Below are 21,942 nucleotides of genomic sequence, written 5' to 3'. Positions count from 1 at the left end.
AGTCCTGCAGCCGTGTGATCTCAGCCATGTCACCTAACCTTGGCCGGGGGGGGGGGGGGTCCCTTCATTTTTTCAATTTCAAAATGAAAGGCTTGGCTGTAATCACTACCTTCTCCTCTGATGCCCAAAATGCTCTCCTTTGGGACGATCAAAAGACTGAAGCCACAATGGCTTCACTGAAGTCAGCTAGAAAGTCTGTTGAACTGGAATTTCCCTTTTCCAAAAGCCCCCCTTAATCTAGGCTTTAAACACACCGCGGGTGCCGTCTTCAGGGAAACCCTGACTCCACCTAGAACCCCCACCCAACACAGCAAGGCTCCTGACCTTTGCTGAAGGCCCCCAGAGCGGCCCCTTCCACCAGGGGTCCAACCAGGAGGCTGTCCTGGCAGTGGCAGCTTTTCTTGCAATATAAAACTACTCTTCTTTTCAAACTGACTTTCACTTAAAACTCTCTGTGTCTCACCAACAATATATTCAATTTGTCGGCCCCTAACGAACTCCTCCATTGTACAGGGATGTTGAATAATACAACGGAAACCATTGTCTTAATGTGAAATGGACACAAATGTTTCGTATTTTAATTCTCATTTTAATAGAATCAGAAATGTTTTCTGCAAATCATAGCACTTGACACCGTAACAGAGACGGAGGAAATGATGAGTATTTTAGACAAGATCTGACAAAACAGTGTTCAGGAAAAAGGCTGAAGTGTAAAACTAGATCTGAGGGTGCGTCTGAGAAAAGCCTCGGTTCTAAGAACCGATGACCCAAACGGCGTCACATTTTCTGGGCTCAGTTTGATTAGAGGATGCAGCTCTCTGCTTGGTCACACAGCCCAAGCGGCCCTTTCCCAAGAAGGCCCACTTGGCCGCGATAGGCGCTCCACTGACCACTCTGGTGACTTGTCCAGCCGACACGAAGCCCGCGAGCACAGCTGCCCTCTCCGGGTCCCTACGGTGGACAGGACGATGGCGGCTCCGGGCCAAGTTCTGGGGGGCCCCCGGGAGCCCTCACGTGCTCCCCAGGCGATGTCCCCAAGGAGCCGTTGGCTGGAGGAGACGGACCTCTGCCCCACGCCTGAGAAGGAAGGAGCTGGGCCTCCCGGAGTGACGACACCGTGGCCACGGGTGATCCGTCACTCCAGAGAGGCCGACGAGCAGCGGCTGATCTGTGCAAAAACAGTGTCGCTCCGGGGACATCGGAGGCATGTGCGTGCGGCACCCCAAGGTCTGCGAAGCGACAACGGGGAGGCACGCGCTCTGTTCATCCCATTTCACAGGGGAAATTGAGGCAGGCAGCGGTTCAGTGACTCGTCCAGGGTCATGTAGCTAAACAAGGATCTAGGGCCACATTTGAACTCGGCTCTTTCCGGCTCTAAGTCCAGCGCTCTCTCCCATGAGGAAGCAGCCGAGGAAATGTCCATGAAAAAGCAAAGGGAGGAAGGGGAAGGAAAGAGCGATGGATGGACAAACACCGAGGGAGATCGAGCGAGAACCTGGCGGACAGGCTCAGCAGGTCAGATGGAGCCCGGCCACCTGTTGGCCCGAGGACATGGAGAAGGACGTGGAGAAGGACATGGAGAAGGACGTGCAGACACCCGTCCGTCCGTCCGTCCTCCCACAGGGCAGAGGCTGCTTCTGGAGTGAGTACCTGGAAGTGGAGCAGCGCCGGGCTGCGGACAGAAAGAATGACACGAGAGCACGGAGCGAGGGGAGGCTTTATAGGCGGAGGCGCTGCTCGCTAGGGGTCACAAAGCACCGAGTTCTCCAGGGTGAAGTCGTACCAGAAGCGCGACAGGTCGTCGCTGACCCGGGAGCTCAGCAGCTGCTGCGGAAGGTCGCCCAGGGTGCCCTGCACTGCCAGCACGTGTGGCGCCAAGGTGAAGGGCACGTCCCTGAGCAGCTCCACCACGACGCTGCAGCCCTCCACGCTGGGGCCTGCGTCGTCCTTCCGAGGGCCTGGCGCGCTCCCACACGGGGGCTTTCCCATGTCTGTCTAAAGGAAACAAAGAAGAATGGTAGACCTGACGGAGAGAGCGCCCACCTTTGTACCAGGACAGTGCCAGGGGCTGCCAGGATCTCCTGCCCACCTACAATCGCAGGCCCCCGGCTCCCGGGGCAGAGCCTCCTTACTCCTGTGCCAGAACCGCTTATAAGGACCAGGGAGGAGGGAGCCGGGGTCAGCTCTGAGGGCTCTCCTTCTCCATGTCTACCCTCGTGCGAATGCCCCACGTCCCCAGAGATCTGGGGTCCCTCGGTCTGTGAATGCCCCCCCCATTTAAACCTACATCGGATTGCTGATCATTTCAGGAGTGGAAGGGCAGGTGGAGGGAGAGGACAGTCATAAGAAAAGGAGAGAATTTGGAACTCAAAACTTAAAAAAAATAAATATTCAAAACTGTTTTTACATGTAATGGGGAAAAACAAAATATTGTTTAAAAAAGACTAAATGATCAGTTAAGCTGAACAATTAACAAACAATTCAGCAGTCACGGGGAAATTCCATAATAAGGGATCTATTCATTAAGAAGAGGGAAAAAAAGACTGGGCTCCACTTGAGGGCCCCTCCATTTTGGGGAAAGTGGGTCACCCAGGATCCAGACCACACAGCAGATGCCCATCTTCCTAGGAAGTTCACCCCCATCCTGGCAGTCAGCAGATTCTCACAGGCTCTGGGCTCCAATCCTCCCTTCCCTCCCCTCTGTCATTCCGAGAGCGCCTCATCTCCGGGGAAGCTCTGTCTAGCCAGTCATGAAATCTTGCTGGCTCTGCCCACCCAACACGTGTACCCTTCATCCTCCAGGCACAGTGCCGCCCCCAGGTGTGGGTCTTCCCTGCCTCCTCCCTGCCCAATGGCGCCCCATCTCTAGCCCTTCTCCTCCCCCCTCCATCTCTCGCCCAGCTGCCCAAGAGATTTTTCTAGAGCAGGCCTGAGCTCCCGCTCCTGTCCCAGTCACAAACGTCAGCAGCTCGCCATCCCCTCCAGGACCAATCACTGAACATCTCTAGCACCTGTTTAATGCATACTCCGACAGCATACGTAACCATTTGGATAGCAGCACAGTGACGGATTGATCAGTGGGGAAACCGAGCCATTTGGGGACTGCAGGCTCAAGTCTCTTCTTCATCGGGGACAGGATCCAAGCAGGTGGGAGGTGACAGCCGGGGGGCACGGAGGGCCTCAGACCATCTTTTCCAGCACACTCTCCCTCTTGCTCCTGTCTTCCTCTCCCCTAGTTGTCCTTCTCCATCTCTTTAGCCACCTAAAACTGCTGACTGCCCATTCACTCCCATCTTCTCTTCTACTGGGTTCTCCCTTTAGATGAGGGTTCTTGCCCCAAGGTTTGCGGGGTAACTTTTCGAGGTAACTATTTTGGGCTCTCTGTTTTTAGCATCACAGCTTTCCTCCGTAATCCCACCTGTTTGATTTTAGGCATTTAAAAACATGATTCTGAGAAGAGCTGGCTCAGGAGGCCTCCCCAGACTGGGGACCCCCAAAAGGTGAAGAGTCCATAGCTCAGAACAATATCCACATGGCCCAAATGCCTCTTGACTTGTCCATGAGATGGGGAAGCAGAGAAAAAAGAGGAGGGGGAGTCACTCCCATTCTGAGTGGGTTTTGGCTTACAAAATGTATTGTTTGGAGCAACTTTATGACACATGAAAATATGACTCACCCCTTCATAGAGGAGGAGACCGAAGCGCTCAGGGGTAAAGCGATTTATTCATTCTCACAGCTACAAGGTGGCAGATGCAGGATTCAAAGCCAGAGACTGACTCCACACCTAGTGCTTCAAACCCAGACCTTTGCAATATCTCAGAACGTGAGAAGTGCAAGGGGGCTGCAATGGCTTCTTGTCTAATTCAGCCCCACTTGACCAGACCCACCAAGGACTCCTCTGGCCTCTGTGGTAAGCCTTCCAGGGACAGGGTGCTCACCACCTCTCTAGGCAGCTCTCCCCAACTGGAGATTGTTCTCACTGTTGGGAAGTTTTCCCAAGCTCATCCCTTGGCAGCTGCTCTCTAGCTGACCCTTGTCCTTCTTAAACCATGGTCCCCACACCTGACCCCAAGACTCTGGACAATGTCTGCTCAGAGCAAAGGACAAGGAAATGACCACTTACCAATTCCCCAAAGCTACAAAGCCAAGAATGGCACCATGCACTTAACCAACAGCTTTGCTAAAATCTAAGTCAGCGACAGCCGAACAATGAGAGCTATCTAGTCAGCAGCCCCCTGGTTGCAGAGACATCCCCCAAAAGAAAAAGGCCAAATGGACATGTCTTCTACTGTTTGAATCCTGCTGATAGAACATCGTCCCACCTCCTAGCATGCAGACTACCCTGTCCTGGTCACCAACCCTGACCACTTACATGCCAACGTGCCCACAATCCTGCCGACGGAGTGCTCATCAAATGCCCTTTGTCTATCAATCAGCAACTCTTAAATTAATTGATCAAAAACTTAATCACCCCTACTTAGCGCCAGGTAAGAGAATTCACAGTCACTTAAGTAAGCTCACTCCTCCAAAGGCTACTGCCGCCCCCACTGGGCAGTGCTAGGCAAATTGAAAGACTGCGATTGGTTCCTATAAAGTGGGGAAGGGACAGGAAGGGACATGGAAAAAGGCCTATAAAAAGTCCTGAACTTCCTGTCCAAGGAACTTCTCCTTTGGGACTTCTTTAGAGATCCTGCATCAGCTTGCTGGGTGAGTCGCTGGCCTTCCTTTCCTGGCTTCTGGAGAGACTGGTTCCGGAGAGGCCTTCCTTTCCTGGAGGAGGCTGTGCTGGTGGAACCCTGGCTGAAGACACCACTGGGTCCTCTGGCTGAAGATTATCAAGTCCGGCCAGGGCTGGGCCAGACACTGGAGCAGCACTTACAGTGAAATTTTCTACCTTCTTCTTACATTTCCCTACTTTTACTCTTTCCACCTTTTTGTAAATAAAGCTGCTAAAAGTCATTTAGACTTAAGCTATACTATTTTTAAATCAGTGATCACAATATTACTTTAGAACTTTCATATTTAACATAAAACCTAACATTTTAAATTCTTAGACATCCCTATTTTAATTAGCTTGACTTCTAATGAGGCCCATAGACACCCCCCCACACACACTACTTCTCCTATTTGGCCCATTCCATCCTGACCTGAGGCACTTTTATTTCATCTTTAGCAATCTTTCCTATTTTTTTTTAAATCTTTTGGGCTTTTTAAAGATTTTCAAACTTTTAAAGAAATTCCTTGAAAAACTGGGAGATCAGGTTGTTGAAGTGCTAGACAAAATCAACTCTGAAGTCCTTAAAGAAAAAAGTATAAATCTGGATTTGATTTTTCATTGGTTCTCAAGTTTTTGGAAATGGTATAATAGGTGGTTATTATTGGGTAGTTCTGGGATCAAAAAGATGCCTGGCATTCTGGAAGCCTACCAACAGTCAAAATGGTATCCTTCTTGGGAAGTAACCCCAATAATGCCACAGAGTATATGTTTTTTCACATACAAATTCATTTAAATAAACACTTATTAAACACCTACTATGTGCATGGCATTATGCTGGGGCAAGAGGTAAAAAGGCAAAAAAAGAATAATAATGAGGCATTCCCTATCCTTGAGGAACTTATTTTTTCTACTGGAGGGATAAAATACATTTGTGGATAAGTAAAAGCCAAGGATGTACACACACTAAATGGAAAAGAGCTGTGGGTTCAGGAGAGGGCTCTGGCAGGAAGGGTCTGAAGCCTAGAGGGCAGGGGACATTGGGATTAAAGGGAAAAGGTGAAGGAAGAAAAGACAATGGATAAAAAGCAGCATGTCCCATCAGATTAGGCCCTGAGATAACATAAGGGCCAATTCAAGTTCACGTAGAGGGTGCCCACAGGGGCATAGTCAGGCTGGCATTTAGGAGAAAACCCTCCAGCAACAGTTGGATCAGAGTGGGGAAAAGGCTAGAGGCTAGGAAACCAAGGACAAGGAGAGAGGTGAAGGGGACCAGAACAAACATGGTGGCTGACATTATCGAATGTGAGAAAGACTTTATAGCAGAAAAGGGAAGGTTAGGACACCTGGGGGAGAGAGATGGGCCAAGGAGGATTGCTAGAATGGACAACGCCCTGGGCACTGACTTCAGAGAAAGAGGAGGCCTGTTTGGGGCATGCTGGGTTGGAGAAACCTCCAGGACATCCAGTTTGAAATATCCAGTAGGCAACTGGGGCTGGATATATAGAAATACGAATGAGCCACCTGCCTCGAGACAATAACAATAACAATAACATGGGAACTGATGAAATCACTGAAAGAGCGGGGAAGGCCTCGAGAAATACCCAAAGTTAAGCGGTGAGAAAGAGATGCCAAGTCATCCAAGAAGACCAGAGAGTATCTGGGGGAAGGAGTGCTGAGCCCTGAGGACATCGGGGGAATTCTGGAGAAAAGGACCTTGGTCGAAGGCAGAGGAAAGAAGCCAGGCTGAGCTCTGGGGAGGGAAAGAAGCCACAACAAGGAGTCTAGCTGATAAAGGGGGGGAGGGGGGAGCACCCTAGCACAGGGCTAGGGAAGGCTTGTTTCTATTTCACCCTTGTTGGCACCAAGACAACTTACTTAAGAGAACCCAAGGGGATCAGCAAAGAACTACCTGAGACAAGGAGCAGCCAAGACCCAAGAAGTGTAGCCCGACCAAAGGCGAGATCCCATCGGGGCCTACTGCATTTCAGGGTCAGTCTCCCAAACACTCACTGCTCTTACTATCATTATTGCTCCATCACTAGGATCTCGTTAGTGATAACAATCACCACTAACATTCAGAGCCCTTTACTTGCATTGCCTCATTCGGTCCTACCAACAACCCCAGGAGGCTGGGGCTCTTATTATCACCCCCTTTTATGAATGAAGAAATGGGGGCTGACACAGGTTCTGGGAGTTGCCAGGAATCCCACAGCAGCCACTGGTTCGGGTCTTCCTGACTCCAAGTGGCGGTCTAACGGCTGCAGCACTGGAGTGCCTTGTTTACCCAGACTTGCTGGAATAAAGAACAATGGCCCCTGCGCCATCACCAGCACCCAAGGGTTCCACTCTCTTCTTGGATGTGGTTTCAGCTACAGGCCAGCCACTAACTGGGTCTCAGACATTTCCAAATGTATGTCCTAAAGCTAACGGACCCCACATGCCCAGGTAGAATGAGATCCCTTTCCTTAAGATCCAGGCCTCCTCTGCACCTCGGCCCCAGGCTCCACATTAGGCCTCCAGGGTCTCTCCTCCACACAGATACCAAGGAGACATATGCCAATGGTGCAACGATGGACACACCATTCTCCTGCATAATGCAACTCCCCGGGCCTCCTATTGCGACGGGTAAATTCAAATTTGTTTGGTCTCTGAAGTCCTTCCTGGTCTGCCTCCCATCTGCCTTTTCGATTCTTTGCATGTCACCTCCTCCTAGACTCTTGGGTCCAGCCACACTGTCTCTCATGCACGAGCCCATTCACCAACACTATTCTTTTGCACAAGCTGTGTCGTGGCCACCATTAGCTCTCTCCTTCTCTCTACCCCTTGAAATCACTAGTTTGATCGGAGTTTGGCTCAAGGCCACACCTTCCATCAGACCTCTACTGACCCTCTCTTTCCTCCCAAGTTCACTGGATCTGCTTCATGCAGGCAACGGCCTCAGGGAAGGCAGGAAGGCAAAACTGGGTCCCTGCCCCTGAGAAGATGGGGCTCAGCTAAACGGTGTGGACCGCCAAGGTCTGAAGGTTCAGGGGCCACAGGCTAGTGGAGGGAGAGAAGGTGACTCTGAGTGAACTACCAACATCACCAATAATGGAAAGCATCACTAGAGATATGAGGAGAAAAGGAGAAGGGCTGAGGGGTGCCAGACAGATAGCCTGCATGCTTCCTGCACCTGCAAGGACTCCCTCTTTGGGCAGATCGTCTATGGAGGTCTTAGGGATGGCCAAAGGCCAGAATGCCTCAAGAGCCAAGGAGGCACAGGCCCCTGCCCCTTCCTTGGCTCTGTCTCCAACAGAAACTGCCTGAAGCCTTCAAATGAATCCTCCTGATGGCCTCTGAGGTTTTCCTCTGGTCAGCTGGTACTGCCCAGGTTATCTACTTCAGGTTCAGGCCAAAGAGGAAATGCTGGGGGAGAACAGAAACTCCTCAGGCTACGGGTCACAATCCCCACTCGTTCTCTCTTTTTGCAACATCTTTCCTTCCCATCCAGGCGAGGCAGAAGCTTTGGAGAAGGGAGCTTCGCCAGATGAACCAAGTGTCCTACATTCACCAACAAGAGGTGCCTTCAGCACACAGTCCAATCCAAGGCCAGCCCGGCAAGCTGGCTTGCTGAAGAAGTTCTCCTACTTCCCCAAAAGCCAGGCAGGGGAGGTGCCCTCCTAGCCCTCGACAGGAGACTCTCCTGAGAACCCAAAGGTGAAGAGGGACACTGGATAGAGGTGGGGGAAAGCCCCATCTGCAGAGGCCGAGTCCAGACTCACGAGAAACTTTAGAATCAGAACCCCATAAGCCAAGAGTAGCCTGGGGGGAAGATCCGAAGAGATCCTGAGTCTCTAAGTGCCATGCCCATCTGCAGAGCTGCTAGGAGTACGGACCTGGTCCAGATCACTTTCCCCATTAAACTGGGAGCTCCTCACGGGCAGGGACTGGGATTTTGCTGCTGTATCCCCAGTGTTTAGCACAAGGCCTGGCACACAGCAGGTGCTCCATGAATGCTTCTCATTGACCGACTACAAAGGCAGAGACTTACACTCGAACAGGGAGAGAGGGCACACACGGAGGCGAGCTGGACAGAGGCACAAAGTCCAGGGATGCTGATGATGGATCCAGAATGGGAAAGTGGGAGGGAGGCGGATGAAGAGACGGTGCCAAGATGGTGGCGTGAGAAGAGAGACATGGGCAGTGGCTGTCAGAGTGGCCTCACTTGTTGGGTAAGGCCCGGGATAGCTGTGACCTCATGAGGGCAATCGGCTCAGGTCAAGTCCACCATCTTACAGACCCCACCACTGCCAAGACTCCTGAGCAGGGCTCAGAGGAGACGCTCATCAGGGGAGTATGGTGGGGTCCAGTTGGAACGAAGGGCTTGGCTTGCTTTCTTACCTACACGTGCAAGGCAGACTCTGTGACACACGTCCTTTCAGAATGACCGGATACGGGCTGCGGGGACCAGAAGGCTGGGGGCCCGTCCTCTGCTCAAGTCCCCAGGTCATACCTCACCACCGTGTTCAGGGCTTCCACCCTGAGGACAGGGCTTGGCTGGGTGAGGCTTGGGTGAGGCTGCCAGGGCCAAGGAGAAGCTAGGGAGCGAAGCTGCCGGAGCTCTGACAGGATCCTTGGAATTTCTCGCAGAAGTCACTCCACTGGAGGCCTAGGTTGCAAGCACGGAATTGGGGGCCTCTCACACACTTCCCTCGTGCCCCCCACGAAGGTCTGCTCCCAAGGTCCTTCCTGCCCTCACCTCTCTCCTGCAGGGCCTTCAGGGAGCTCAGCAATGGGAAACAGAGAGACCCTCCCAAGTCCCTTCCATCCTGTCAAGGACAGCCTTCACCCAGAGCCATTTTAGTGCCAATGTGCTTGGCCTCGTTTTTCCACACGGATGCTCTCCCCTGTCCGCGAGACGTCTTCCAGGCCAAGAATGCCAGGCTGCCTAGGCACAAGTGCTGTGCCAAGTCTCAGTTTGTGCTCACTTCTCTTCTCAGACTTGACCCTCTGAGGGCAGGTGCTAGCGCAGAAAACGACCCAGCAACTACGGGAGGAGCCAGTTTTCTCAGTCTAGCGCAGGCTCCCCACTCTGACTGCTGTCCCATCTTGGAGCCTGAGCCCCTGAGCCTTGGACTGGACGTGCCCCCCAAGGCCTGCTTCTAGCCCAGCCCCACCAATCAGTGAGGGGTGAAATAAGTAACTGCAGAGGTCACCAGCAGCAACCGCTGCTCACCGCCAAGCAGGCAGACAGGTCTGGGAGGGCCCCTCAGAACGCCTGCTTCATTCCAGCCCGAACAAGCAGCAGCTATGGGCAAAGGCGCCAGCGCCAACCAACCGCTCCTCACAGGGCACGCGAGTCCAGCCGAAGTGTTGGGGTCCCCTGAGGGGGAAGCAGAAGGCAGCACGTTTCTCTGTGACTGGCAGGTATCCCCCCCCATTAGAATGGGAGCTCTCGGAGAGCAGGGCCCAGCCATCTTTTGTGTGGGCCTCCCCAGGCCTCGGCCCTCTGTGGGTTCTTAATAAACGCTCCATTCATTCGTCCCTCCATCGGGCCATTCTCCAGCTCAGACACTTGGAAGGGACGAAGGCTCAGCACAAGCTGTAGAACGAAATCTCCCGAGGTGAAGCAGGTGACTCCCCGCCTGGGGAAAGGCTCCTCTGGGCCACGTTCTGTACCCTGCTCCTTCCTCCCAGTCCTCCTGCAGAGGTCCCCAGGGACCGCAGCCTCGCTGGAAGGCACGGGGATGCCGAAAGGACAGACGGGATCTGAACTGGACCCAATGAGACGGGCCCGAAGCCATGGACCGCCTCCTATTTGGCTCCCAAGCCACACTGACCGGGGGGCAACTGTCCGGAGATGAGCAGGAGGGCAGCATGGAAGCACCAGAGCTTCCACTGGACTGATCCGTGTGCTCCTCCTCCCTGACTCCTTCTCACGGACTGGGCTGGTGTAGACGTGAATTGGATGAGAAGGCAGCTTGGTCCCTTCTGGCCTGGGCATCCTTCCTCGGGGACTCGGGCTGAGGAGATGCCTGGCAGCTCAGGACATACCTTGGCTACTAAGGAGGCTTCCAAACATGGCTTTTTTCCTGCATTCCTCCCAACAGCCAATGCCTACCTGTGAGGGTTCAAGGCTGCCCCAGGCTGTCTGCGCCAGGACCTGCAAGTATCTAGAGGCCCCGGGGAGTCCCCGACTAGAGGGCATCACTTCAAACCATCTTCCTTCAGTCTATGCACCGGGAGGCCTCCTTCTTCGCCACTGAGGGGTCATGCTGGCGGACTGGCCTCTGGGACAGCTGTCTTCCCTCTGTGCCTCGCCTACATTTCAATCACCTTCATTACAAAAAGGTTTCCGTACTGAGCCTGACCAGCACCTCTGAAGCCGCCCGCTGTGCCCCTCCCTGACGAGGGGAGAATCTTCAGTTTCCCCAGGCAGGTCTGTCTCCGGTGCAGCGAGGCCCACAAGGGAAGGGCCTCGGACAATCCCTGGGCAGCTTCCTCGTCCCAAGAGTCTCACCTGTGACTTGTCGGGGGTAGAAGACACCCACCCCTGCCCCTGGAGCCTGGGGGGAAGGGAAGAGAGCCGGCCTTTCAGTAACGAAGGTACAGAGGAAGAAGGGGGAAATCCTCCTTTGGAAAGGAGACCCAGAATGGCTTGAATTACACCTGGGCTGAGCCCGAGCTCTGCTCTGAGCCCATCCCTTTAATGCCCATCCTTTTCCAGTAAGGCTGTGGGTCTATGACTCCTGGAATGTCACAGGGCAGCCAAGGCACCCATGGCTTACACACAGTGGGTGTGAGCACGCCACAGACCATCACCCACGATGCCTGGTGTTTGAGAAGCAGTTTACAGGCAATCAGCAGGAAAAGCCTGCTGGCAAAGGGACGAAGGCAGGTCCCAGAGCGAGGGCCCGGATGGATGTCAAACAGAAAGCCAATGGCTTCATGCTGAAATATCCACAGGACGGGAAGGGGCCCAGAGCCTGGACCCTGGCACACTCGAAGGCTAGAGAGGAACCAAGGCTACAGCTCACCTTTCAGCACCCTCTCATGGAAACTGAGCACTTCCTTGAATGACCAGCAAACCACAGGTCCCACCAGATGGCCAGCCAAGAGGGTGCAGGGCCCAACACAGGCCAAGAAGCTCCCCTGGAAGACACTGGGAGAACGCAGACGGGGAGCGCCCAGAACAACAACGTAGGGTGAGGAGCGGAAGTCTGAGGAGCTTCTCCCAAGGTGATGGGGCAACCCAGAGCTCCTGCCACCTTGGGCTCATGGAGGGTGAGGGATGAGAGTCCTGCTGTCCTCGGCCCCCCAGCTGAGACCTTCTGCACATGGGGTTTGGGCCTGGAGGGGCCTGAAGGTCACGCCACGCACAAACAGCTGATTTAGTGAGGACACGAGCCCTGTCTCAAATATCGGAAGGCCTGGCCTGTAAGAGAAAATAGTCTGGTTCTTCTTGGCCCTAAAGCCACAGGCAGACATACAGACACCCCCTAAGGCTGGGGCAGAAGAGGAAAGCCCAATATGGAGAGCCCTCCACAAGGGCCTTGGGAAGCCCTGAGAAGCAGTGTGCGCCCCCTCCCTGGAAGTCTTCAAGTCAAGGCCAGACAAACATGCCAGGGAGGGAGAGGGACCCATCACTGACTTCCGTCTCATCTATCAAATGGGGGCTTGGGATAGAGGCCATGAAATCTCCAGGATGACCCTGAAGGTTCTTATTCAAGGGGGCTCTGAGTCCCTTCTCGCTGGACCCTTTTAGGGTTCTTTCCAATGAATAACCAGTTTCCCCCCTAAACAGAAGAGATGATTCTGGAGGCCAGAAACCCCACAACAGTCCAGGATTTTCCAAAGAGCTGAACTTGGTCTAAGGCAGTGATGGGCAAACTACAGCCTGCAGCCAGATGCGGCCCCCTGAAATGTTCTATCTGGCCTGGAGACGTTCTTCCTAATCTGACGAATACCACGAGTGGGATACAATACAATGAAACTTCAAAAGAGCTGCCTTGGAAACAGGCTGACAGATGAGCGTTTCCTTTCCTTTGGCCCCTCTTTCAAAAGTTGGCCCATCGCTGGTCTAAGGAGTTTTTTAAGAAGTTTGCTTTTCTGTTTCGTTGCCATTGCCAGAAAAGATGCCGCTATGGAGAACGTGCCCTCTCTTGTAAGAATGATGGTTTCTTGTGTTTTCTACGGAGCTGGGCAAACACCTGGTAGCTGCCTGCTTTGGAAGTCAGATCTGGAAATGAGATCTTTTGTTCCTTTTGAAGGCAACCTGACATGAGCCATTATGTAGAGCCAAAGAGAGGCTGAGGCTCTTCAGAGCAGACCAAAGTCCAGTGAGTTCTCTTTAGAGACTGGAACCAAACTGGGTGGGGATGCACCCGGGAGGAGCTGTGCCTAAGGATGTCGGCAGCATTTCCCCATTACCAATCAGATTTCCCAGGGGCTGAGCCAAGTCTCTACATAAAGAGATGCCATGTTGCTCTGGGGAATAACTTCCGAGTTTTAGGTTGCCTCGTAGCAGCCTGTGGGTGCTCTCCCAAGAATGGAATTCCAAGACATCAGAGGTCTACGTGCTCTTCTCAACACCATGGTGCAGCCAAGGAAATGGCCCTGCTCTTCCTGTCTGAAAGCCTAATCCAAACCTACATGATGTTGCCAGCGTGTGGGACAGGTCAGGAGCTTCCATCCCAATGTGCTCACCTCGACAGATTGGGTACTTGGGGCTCCGTGGTCAGCCCTGAGGAGTTGGGGGGCACAAGCCCCCACTGCAGTGCTTCCTCCAGAAGCCACCAAGGGCAGTGAAGAGAGGAACTCTGGTCCAAACCTCTCTTCTTCTTCATGATCCCAGAATCTCAGTATGAAAAGGGCCTTTAGAAGCCTCTGAGTCCAAACAGTACTTGGCCAAGAATTCCCTCTCTAACGTTCTCAACAAATGGCTGCCCCCAGCCTCTACTTCTCTCCATGGAAGTTCAAGCGGCCCTTGTATTTCCCTGTATCAGGCCTCAATCTGCCCGTTCTCCCAGTTTCCCCATCTGGGGCAAAGCAGAACAAGTCTAATCCCTCTTGCACGTAACAGTCTCTAAAACCCCGGGAGACCATTAGCACGTGGACCTTCCTCCTTCCCCCAAATCTTCTCCGGCTCTCTACCCAAGCCGGCGATGAGTCGATAAGCATTTCTTAAGTGATGACAGTATGCCAGGCACTGTGTGCTCAAAGGCCTCTCGAAGACGCTGGGGGTACAAGACAACCCGGTCACAGCCCCTCAGTTCCTGACCTCAGGAAGCTTCGAGTCCCAACTCCTTCTGGCGAACCAGAGATGCAGGTACACAAGCAGCCTCTCCCCCTCCTCCTTGTTTTTCTGCAGGAGGAAGAATGGCTGAGGTGGCTGAGCCAGCCCCAAGGCTCAAAGACGGAGGCCTGGACAATGAATTACTTGCTGGCCCATCTGTGGCACACAGAGACAAGCACACCATCGTCCCACAGCCCTGGGGATGTCCCGTCTCCAATGGCCCCAGACAGGAAACGGCCCTTTGCCTTCTGCGTTCTCTCCCATTCGGGCTGCAGAGCAACCACAGCAGGAGTTCACTGCCAAGACCTTATTCTGTGGCTATTCCAAATGCGGGGGCAGCACAAGAATGCCCCAAGGGACTGGGCTGTTTATTCCAAAGGAGAAAAGGAAGGCTGGTATCACTCTGGAGAGACCTTCCCTGCCCATACAATGAGGCTCCCCTGGGTTCCCACCCTGCCAGAGGTCTTGCTCGACAGCCACAGAGCTCAAGGGAACAGACTGAAAGGAATCCACCCCCCTCCCAGGCCTAAAGGCTACTCCCCAGAGTATTGGGAGAGGCTAGGTGGTAGCATTAATGGCACATAAGCACGTGGGCCCCCAGAAGAGGGGTGACTAGCAAACTGGCCTTACCTTGTTGGAGGAGTGAACAGTTGTGTGGGGAGAGGAGACCCACTAATTCAGAACGGATGGGGCAATGGGCTTCCAATTATACATGGCAGCCAGCGTGCCGCTGATCCCCGAGATGACCCCGTCCAGGGCTCATTGTGTGGACAAGAAAACAGGGAGGCTGTGAGTGGAGAAGGCGCCAACAGAGCAGATGCCCAATCACGCCTCCTTCTCAAAAGCCAGATAAGAGAGAAAGCTTGGAAACCAGTGATGCTTCCAAGCAAAAAACAAGAGACTCAGAAAAAGGAAGGAAGTGACTGGGATTGCAGTTTGGGGCACAACCCAATGAATCGATACGTATCATTAGGGAAGAGGGAACAAACCCTCAATGAAAAAGTTTAAAGGGTTCCCCAGAAATAACGGATGAACAGCAAGAAACCGTGGAATGGATCCTCAGAGGAAGGAATGGTAAACGCTTGGGCCTTGGTTGAACCATTCGGTTCCTGCAACCCCTGAGCAAGGAAGCTAGCACCAGAGTGAAGGCTGGCTCAGGCCATCTCCAATAGCCCTCATCTTCTGGGCTTAGCCAGGCTCCCCGTTTACAGAGTCCTCAGAGAAAGAGCAGAATTACTACGGCCCCAGCAGCCGGGGCCCTGCCATCCCCCAAAGACTCGTCATCAAAGACACAGGAAAGGAGGCGCTGCCTCTTACCTCTGAAGGCTGTTGTGCTCCCGCCGGAGGGCTACTTCGGGGTGATGTTCTCTGCTCATTTGCCGGGTCACCTTCAAAGCAATAAGAAAGAACTTTAGGAGGGGCGCAGACGCCTTTGCCTTCTCTCGGGCTCAGCCACAACGACTTCCTAGGATTTTCTGGAAACCAGCTGGGAGACGGCTTCATGTTTCACAGTACCAGGGAGAAATGGGGCTTCTTACAAACAGACTTTGCCCTGGGATGAGAATGTTGTGGTATGTAGTAGAATAATTACCATTCTACATGTAGAGGCCACATCCACGCGCAAAAACACATACCGTCACCAGAGACGCGCCTTCTCAAAAATGTTCTGGTCCAAGATGGAGTTTGGGAATATGGGATTAAGAACTGGAGAAGCCCAGAGCGCAAGGCTAGTGCTTCTTTCAGCTGGAGGTCCATGATGACAAGGTAGGGAATACCTAGGACGGAAACTCCCTGCAGGGAGGCAGATGGCACTTCCTCAGCCCTGGGATGCTGAGCTCTTTCTGCTCACCTCGGCCTCCTTCTGCCGAAAGGCTTTCCGGGTCCTCCCTCCCCCACCCTGAAGGGACCTCCTCTCCACTCTGCACACATCTCCGATGTTCACAGCAGTTTGCATGTTGTCTCTCCAACTAGAATAGGAGCTCTCCAAGGGCAGGGAATCCTTCCTGGCCCCTCAGCATTTAGCACAGTGTCAAGCACACAAGAAGCACTTAATAAATGCTTGCTGAACCTACGGGATGGTCCTAGAAGTTACTTGGGGCACCAAAAGATTTTTAAGAAACCTATTCTTGATCATACAGCCAGATTTTAATCTGGGTCTTCTTGCCTTTGGGATCAATTCTATTCATGACACCTATTTTCCCATTCTACAGATGGCAAAATCGCGCCTCAGAAAAGACATCTATCAAAGAACACAAAGGCAAGAAGGAGTACAGCCAGCAGGGGATTATCCAGGATGAAGTAAGCTATCCCAGGAATCTCTGCCTATGTATGCATTCATGTGTTTGTATGTAGAGCTACACAGAGACACACATGTATGTATCAGAAGATGAGAGGTAGAAGAAACTTGAGGACGGAGACAAACTGAGTGCCTTTTCTTGGCAGGGAAGATCCCTGAAAGAATCAGCTCTTAGCTTCAATGAAAGGGAAAATACCCCCAAGTTACCATATAGCTGGGGTTCCTGAGGCCACTTTCTAGTTTTTTAGCTCAAAAATGTCAAGAAAATAAATTCTAAGCAAAACGTCAGAACAATGACAAAAAGAGCTCATCTGGACTGAAGGTCTTCAGTCGGAAAACTCAGTGATTGGCCAGCGGCTACGTGTCATCCTCAAGCGCTAGAGCCAGACCTAGAAATTTCCCACAAGGATTGTCCACCTTGATGTTTCACCTCCAAAAAACCTCTCGAGCTACCAAGGAAGGAATTCTCAACAAAAGCCCAAGTTTCCCTTAATTGCCGAGGCTGGCGACACTGCCATACCTTTCAGGCCTTACGCCCGTCAGAGGGGAACCGACCTGGTTTCATTCACAAATTAAACCAAAGGATCAGCAGTTAGTTTCTGATAAGGCCAGAGACGCTAAATAACCGACTCTTAAAATGGGCTGAAATGCTACCCATCAGACAAAGCGAAGAGCTCATCTCCGGATCAGTTTTCTGGTGAGTAGCTGGCACAAGACAAATCACCACAAATAGGTCAACGAAGTGGATTAGCCAGGATTAAAGTATTATTTTCTGATTACTCTGATGGTTCGAACTGTACCAGTGTTTCTCGGAGTTTCCAGTTTCCAAAACTGGCTTCAAAAGGAAAGCTAAAAAAATGATTTTGCTCACAGAAGTGTCTTCACTGACATTTCTTACATATGCAAACGACAAGAACAGATTGCTCAGCTGTCTTATTTTTCGCCTCTGAAGAAAAGCAGTCTTTGCGAAGAGCTACAGAATAGGTTAGGCACATGCGCACAGAGTGAAATGTAAAGGGGAAAATCATCAGGGAAGAAGGCTTAGAAGGCGATCACCAAAGAAATGGGTAAATGCCTCCTTCTCTCAGCAGTATAATCCTTTCATCCAGACCACACTCCCAGGAACACCAACTCAACCCCACCCAGTGATTCCCTGTCGGGGAAGAGGCTTTTAGCCCTGGGCTAAGAAGTGGGTCCTTTCTGGCACAAAACCCCAAAGCTCTGGAAGAAGTGGGGAGGCATTCCCCCAGGTCTGGAGACAGCATTGCTTATTCAAGTTTGACAGGGGGCCCAGGGAGGCCCTCGAATGTAGAGGCCTACGGACGGCTACTGAAGAGAGAATGTCGTTCCAAACTGCTGTGCTCTCTGTCAAGATCGGCACTGAGAACCAAGATAGCCCCTTATGCAGAGTAGGAATGCCCACTCTCACTCTCCCATGTGAATCCTGCAAGTCATTCTGGGAAAAACGTCATTTGCAAAGATGGTCAAATGAAAGTGACTCCAAATGAAATTTACCCAAGTTGCCAAAAGGGAGTTTGGGGATGGTGAGGCAGTCCCTGAGCTGGGGACCTTTCCAGCACCCAGCAGTCCTCCTTGGCCTGGGCAGACAATGCTGACGGGCTCCTTGGGTCAAAGCTGTAGTTGTGCGCAGAAGAGAAGCGTATCATTGATCCCATGGGGCGATGGGTGTATGATTGGGAATGCAGACTCTAAGCGATCACCCCAGTGCAAATATGAATAATACAGAAATAGGTCTTGCTCAATGACACATGTAAAACCCAGTGGAATTGCTCGTGGGCTCTGGGAGGGGGAGAACACGAATCACGTGACTATGGAAAAATATTCTAAATTAACCAATAAAAATTCTTTTAAAAAAGTTTTAGTTGTGTTAAACAGGTAGAGCTGAACCCGTGCAAATTTGTCCTGCCAAATCCAAATGGAGTTTACGAGCTCTCAAAGATTCTGGGGAATCTTCCAGGTGTCCCTCCTTTCTGGTCCGCTCTTCGGTCTCTGATTCTCAGCCTCAAGGAGATCTGATAGAGATTCAGTGAGATGGGAGCCTGGAGACAGGACTATGTTGGAAGCTTTACAAAGCACTTTACTCAGGAGGACCTTGGAGGGGCAGGCAGGGCAAATCCAGAACCCCCCATTTGACTGATAAGGAAACAGGCTCAAAATATGTTAGGCCATTTGCCCCGAGGTCACTGGGCCAGGAGATGGCAGAGCTAGGCCTCAAACCGGGTCACACCAAAGTGCTGTCCCCTCACACGAGTGTGTTCTTAGACAAGCCTGCAACATTAGAAAACCCTCCCTCAACCCCACCAGGCTTTCCTGGATCTTCCTGGATCTCTCCTCCATTTCTTAGCCAAAGTCCTGGCTGCCCCCGATTCCTCTGCTCTCCCTGCTCGGTCATCTGGCTGCTCGGCTCTCTCCTGGCTGCCGGCTGCCCTCTTAATTGTCCAAGACACGGTCTTCTTCCCATTCTTGTCCATCCTGGCCTCTCTTTAGTCAATGATCCTCTCCTCCTGGACGCTGGGAGACACAGCTCTCTCCTGGTTCTCTCATTTCTGTCTCTTCTGTGGGGTTTCTTCCACACTAACCATGGGGGTCGCCCAAAGCTCTGTCCTGGGCTCTCTCTTCTTTCTTAATCATCTACTATCATCTCTACACAGTAGACTCACAGCTCTGCTCTGAGCTCTACACTTCAAGTTCAGTGTCTCAAAGCCTCGTCTATTGAACGTCCCTGCTTCTGACGAGGCCACCATCCTGCTGGGGTAAGGGGTTCACAACCTTGGGGCCATCCCTGCCCCTGCCCCCATCCAATCAGTTGCCAAATCTCCATGCATACTGTTGGTGGAGCCCAACCTCTTCTCATTCCTCAGCCAGATAGGGCCCTCAGGACCTTTTGCCCGGATGATTCTGGACCCCTGACAAGTCTTCTGAGCCTCAAGCCTCTTCCCTCCAGAAGCCCAGCCTCTCCAGGTCTCCTGGAGGGAGGCTCACCTGGGCACAATCCAGAAGGGGCCACTGAGGAGGCAGCAGAGTCTGAGGACCCTTTCCTCACCTTGGCTTCCTCCTTTAACAAGGGCAGGGTGGGATGTCTGGCCTCTTAGACCTCATCGGGGCTTTCTGGTGAAATAATGAAGGCAGGAGGACACAGAGGAGAGTCAGGGGGGCACAGGCTGTGGAGCAGCTCACCGGGGGGAGGGAATGGGATCACCCCTGCAGCCCCTGCCACTCTCTGGTAGCGAGGTGAGTGGTCTGAGGAGCTGCCCAGGCCAGAGTCTGGAAGAGTAATGCCAGAGGTTACTAAAGGACTCTCGCCATCCATCCAGAGACATGGGAGTAAACAGCTTTGGGAAGCAAGGCTGCCACCAACTTCTGTGCCTCCTAGTTAGGAGAAACTGAGGCTCACGGTCATCTAGCTGGTGACTGCTGGAGGTAGATCTGAACTCGAGTCAGCTGAATCTACTGACCAGAACAAACACCAAGCCAAGGGGCCTCACCCTGGCTTTTCCTTCACCCTGTAGGCCAATGGTCTGCAACCTTTTTGGCCGTGAGAGCCATAAACGCCTGCGGAAGGAGGAGGATGGAGGCGGAAGGGCCCCCTGGGGCACATCCTGGGGCTCTGCCCGGCAGGAGGTGGAGCCAGATATGGCTCAAGAGCCGACCCCTGCTGTAGGCTATAGAAGCCCAGGGTAGGCTAGGCCTTAGGGCGGGAGTTTGCTCTGAGTCTGTCACTCAAGGCCTCTCTAGTCAGAGAGAGGAGGTCCAAAGGACCAAGAATGATCCCCTAGTGAGAATAGTGGGGTGGGGGCACCCTTGGACTCATTCTTGCTCGGGGTGGGGGGCTGGAGCTTGAACTGCCAGCACAGAGTGCAGAGAAACAGCTGAGGCCCACCCAGAAATGGGACTTCCGGGCTGGCCTCTCCCATGAGAAAAAGGGTCTAAAGTAAAGGGGCCAAGGAACTTCTCCCTGGGGATGCTGAGAGCCCCTCAGCATGGGGTAGCCGGATGGTCTCGCTAGCCGAGCCTCTCTCCCCAGTGCCACCAACACTTAGGGGGGCTCTGAAAGCCCTCCCATGAGTGCCAGCCTTCTCCCTCCTCTTCTGCAGATCCTCTTGGCACCTTGTATCCGGTCTGGGCTCCTCTGCACAGCCAGCCCCCTGCCCTCTAGCTGCTAAACTGCTCTCTCCCCAGGACCACCACAGCTAACTTTCTCTTGTACAGATCCTCTTGGCACCTCCACATCCATTCTGGGTATACTGTGCCCAGTCTGAGTGCCTTGTGTACAGTCTGGACACCTAGTGTCTGGTTTGAGCACCTCATGCCCGGTCTGGGTGGCTCGTGTCCAGTGTGAGTGCCTCACGCCCAGACTGGGCACCTTGCATCAATTCTGGGCACCCCTGCACTGCCCCCTCCCGTCAGTCACAGCTGCTGGGGTGGCTCTCTGTGAGATGGGATCAATAAGGCCCATCCAGGGTTCTGAAGACCTGGGAAGATCCCACTTTGGGGTGAATCCATTACCTCCCTGTTGGAGTTGGGGCCCCCTCTGGCCCTCCTGGCACTGATGCCAAGGCAGAAGGATCTCATGGCCAGACTGGAAGCATGGCCCTCCAGACTCCTGCCACTGCCACTGCCACTGCCCAGGACCTACCTTAAGGTCCGCCCTAGAGTTCCACCAGGATGTTCTAGGCCTCAGCCTCAGCTCCAGAACGTCCAGACTTTACACCCCAAATCTGGGGCATCTTGACAAGCCCACCCAAACAGCCTCCCTCTGGCCCCGGGTCCCAAAGCCTCACCCAAAAGGACAAAGCCGTCTGCTTCTCTCTCAGGCCCCGGCCCCAGCCCCTTCTTAGACTCCACGGACTTCCGGAAGAAGTGGAACATAGCTGGCCACCTCCTGTCCTGCGGTCCTCTGAAGAGATAGACAAGAGACAGACAGGTCACGTGACAGAAGACGCCTACTGGTTCTCAGACTCCAATCACAGCTCCGATTGAGGCACACATGGGGGGCGCCTGAGGGCCGGAGGTGGGGGGGGGGCGAGGGGGGAGGTCTCCCTGTCCAAAATCCTACAGTGCTGAGGTCACCTCTGAAGCGGAGTGACCCGTGTCACTAACCCGGTGCCCTGCGGCCTCGGGCTGCCTCAGTCTACTCATCTGTAAACCGAGAGGGGCTGCGCCGCAGGGTGCCGGGCACGGGGAGGGGGGGGGCCAGGAGACGCCCCAGGGCTCCCTCTGTGGGGAGCATCAGGCGCTTACCCAAACTGATGTGCGCACTCTCCCTCCCCTCCCCATCACGCCTGTGAGTTACCAGGAGGCTGGGGCAAAAGGTCAAGGCTAGGCTCTGCAGCGGAAAAACCTGTTACCACCGCGGCCTCAGTTTCCCCTGCTGTAGGATTGGAGCACTTGCTGAGGCCACGGTGACCAAAGACCGGAGAGGGCCTCTCCTCGGCCTCAATTTGTCCATCTGTAAAACGGGAAGGACAGCTCCGCCCCTCCCAAAGCTTGGCTCCGCCCCCAAGGGGGGGATCGCGTAAGAGCTAGAGGCCCCACCTTCCCCACCTTCCAGTCCTCCGAGGCGCGTCCTACACCTGCCGCCCCCGCACCTCGGTGCCTAGCCCGACCGCGTTCCCGCCTCCTTCAAACCACTTC

At 53.3% G+C, this 21,942-nt stretch overlaps 1 protein-coding gene across 2 annotated transcripts; it reads right to left on the bottom strand.

Annotated features, from left to right (window-relative positions):
* Nucleotides 1-566: 566 nt before the first annotated feature.
* On the bottom strand, nt 567-21,924 carry UMAD1 (UBAP1-MVB12-associated (UMA) domain containing 1). 2 transcript variants are annotated; one of them, XM_044678047.1, is made up of 4 exons: nt 21,853-21,924; nt 21,090-21,205; nt 15,309-15,379; nt 567-1,995 (listed from the first exon to the last, which is right to left on the bottom strand). In XM_044678047.1, the coding sequence occupies exons 2-4, from the start codon at nt 21,175-21,177 to the stop codon at nt 1,741-1,743; spliced, it is 414 nt and encodes a 137-aa protein (XP_044533982.1). In that variant the 5' UTR covers nt 21,178-21,205; nt 21,853-21,924; the 3' UTR covers nt 567-1,740. The 2 variants fall into 2 exon arrangements, with proteins under 2 accessions (XP_044533982.1, XP_044533981.1); XM_044678046.1 differs by having other exon boundaries at nt 21,844-21,875.
* Between the last annotated feature and the right edge of the window lie 18 nt (nt 21,925-21,942).

The sequence above is a fragment of the Gracilinanus agilis genome, chromosome 5, assembly GCF_016433145.1.
Source record: "Gracilinanus agilis isolate LMUSP501 chromosome 5, AgileGrace, whole genome shotgun sequence".
Taxonomy (NCBI): Eukaryota; Metazoa; Chordata; class Mammalia; order Didelphimorphia; family Didelphidae; genus Gracilinanus; species Gracilinanus agilis.
The sequence above is the reverse complement of the archived record's forward strand: the minus strand, read 5'-3'. Positions and strand labels throughout refer to the sequence as shown.

Coding starts and splice junctions, on each gene's coding strand:
- UMAD1 (XM_044678047.1), bottom strand. CDS start 21,177: ATGTTCCACTTCTTCCGGAAGTCCGTGGAGTCTAAGAAGGGGCTGGGG. Junction 15,380..21,089: donor AGACGGCTTTGTCCTTTTGG/GTGAGGCTTTGG, acceptor ATTGCTTTGAAG/GTGACCCGGCAAATGAGCAG. Junction 1,996..15,308: donor GAGCACAACAGCCTTCAGAG/GTAAGAGGCAGC, acceptor TGTTTCCTTTAG/ACAGACATGGGAAAGCCCCC.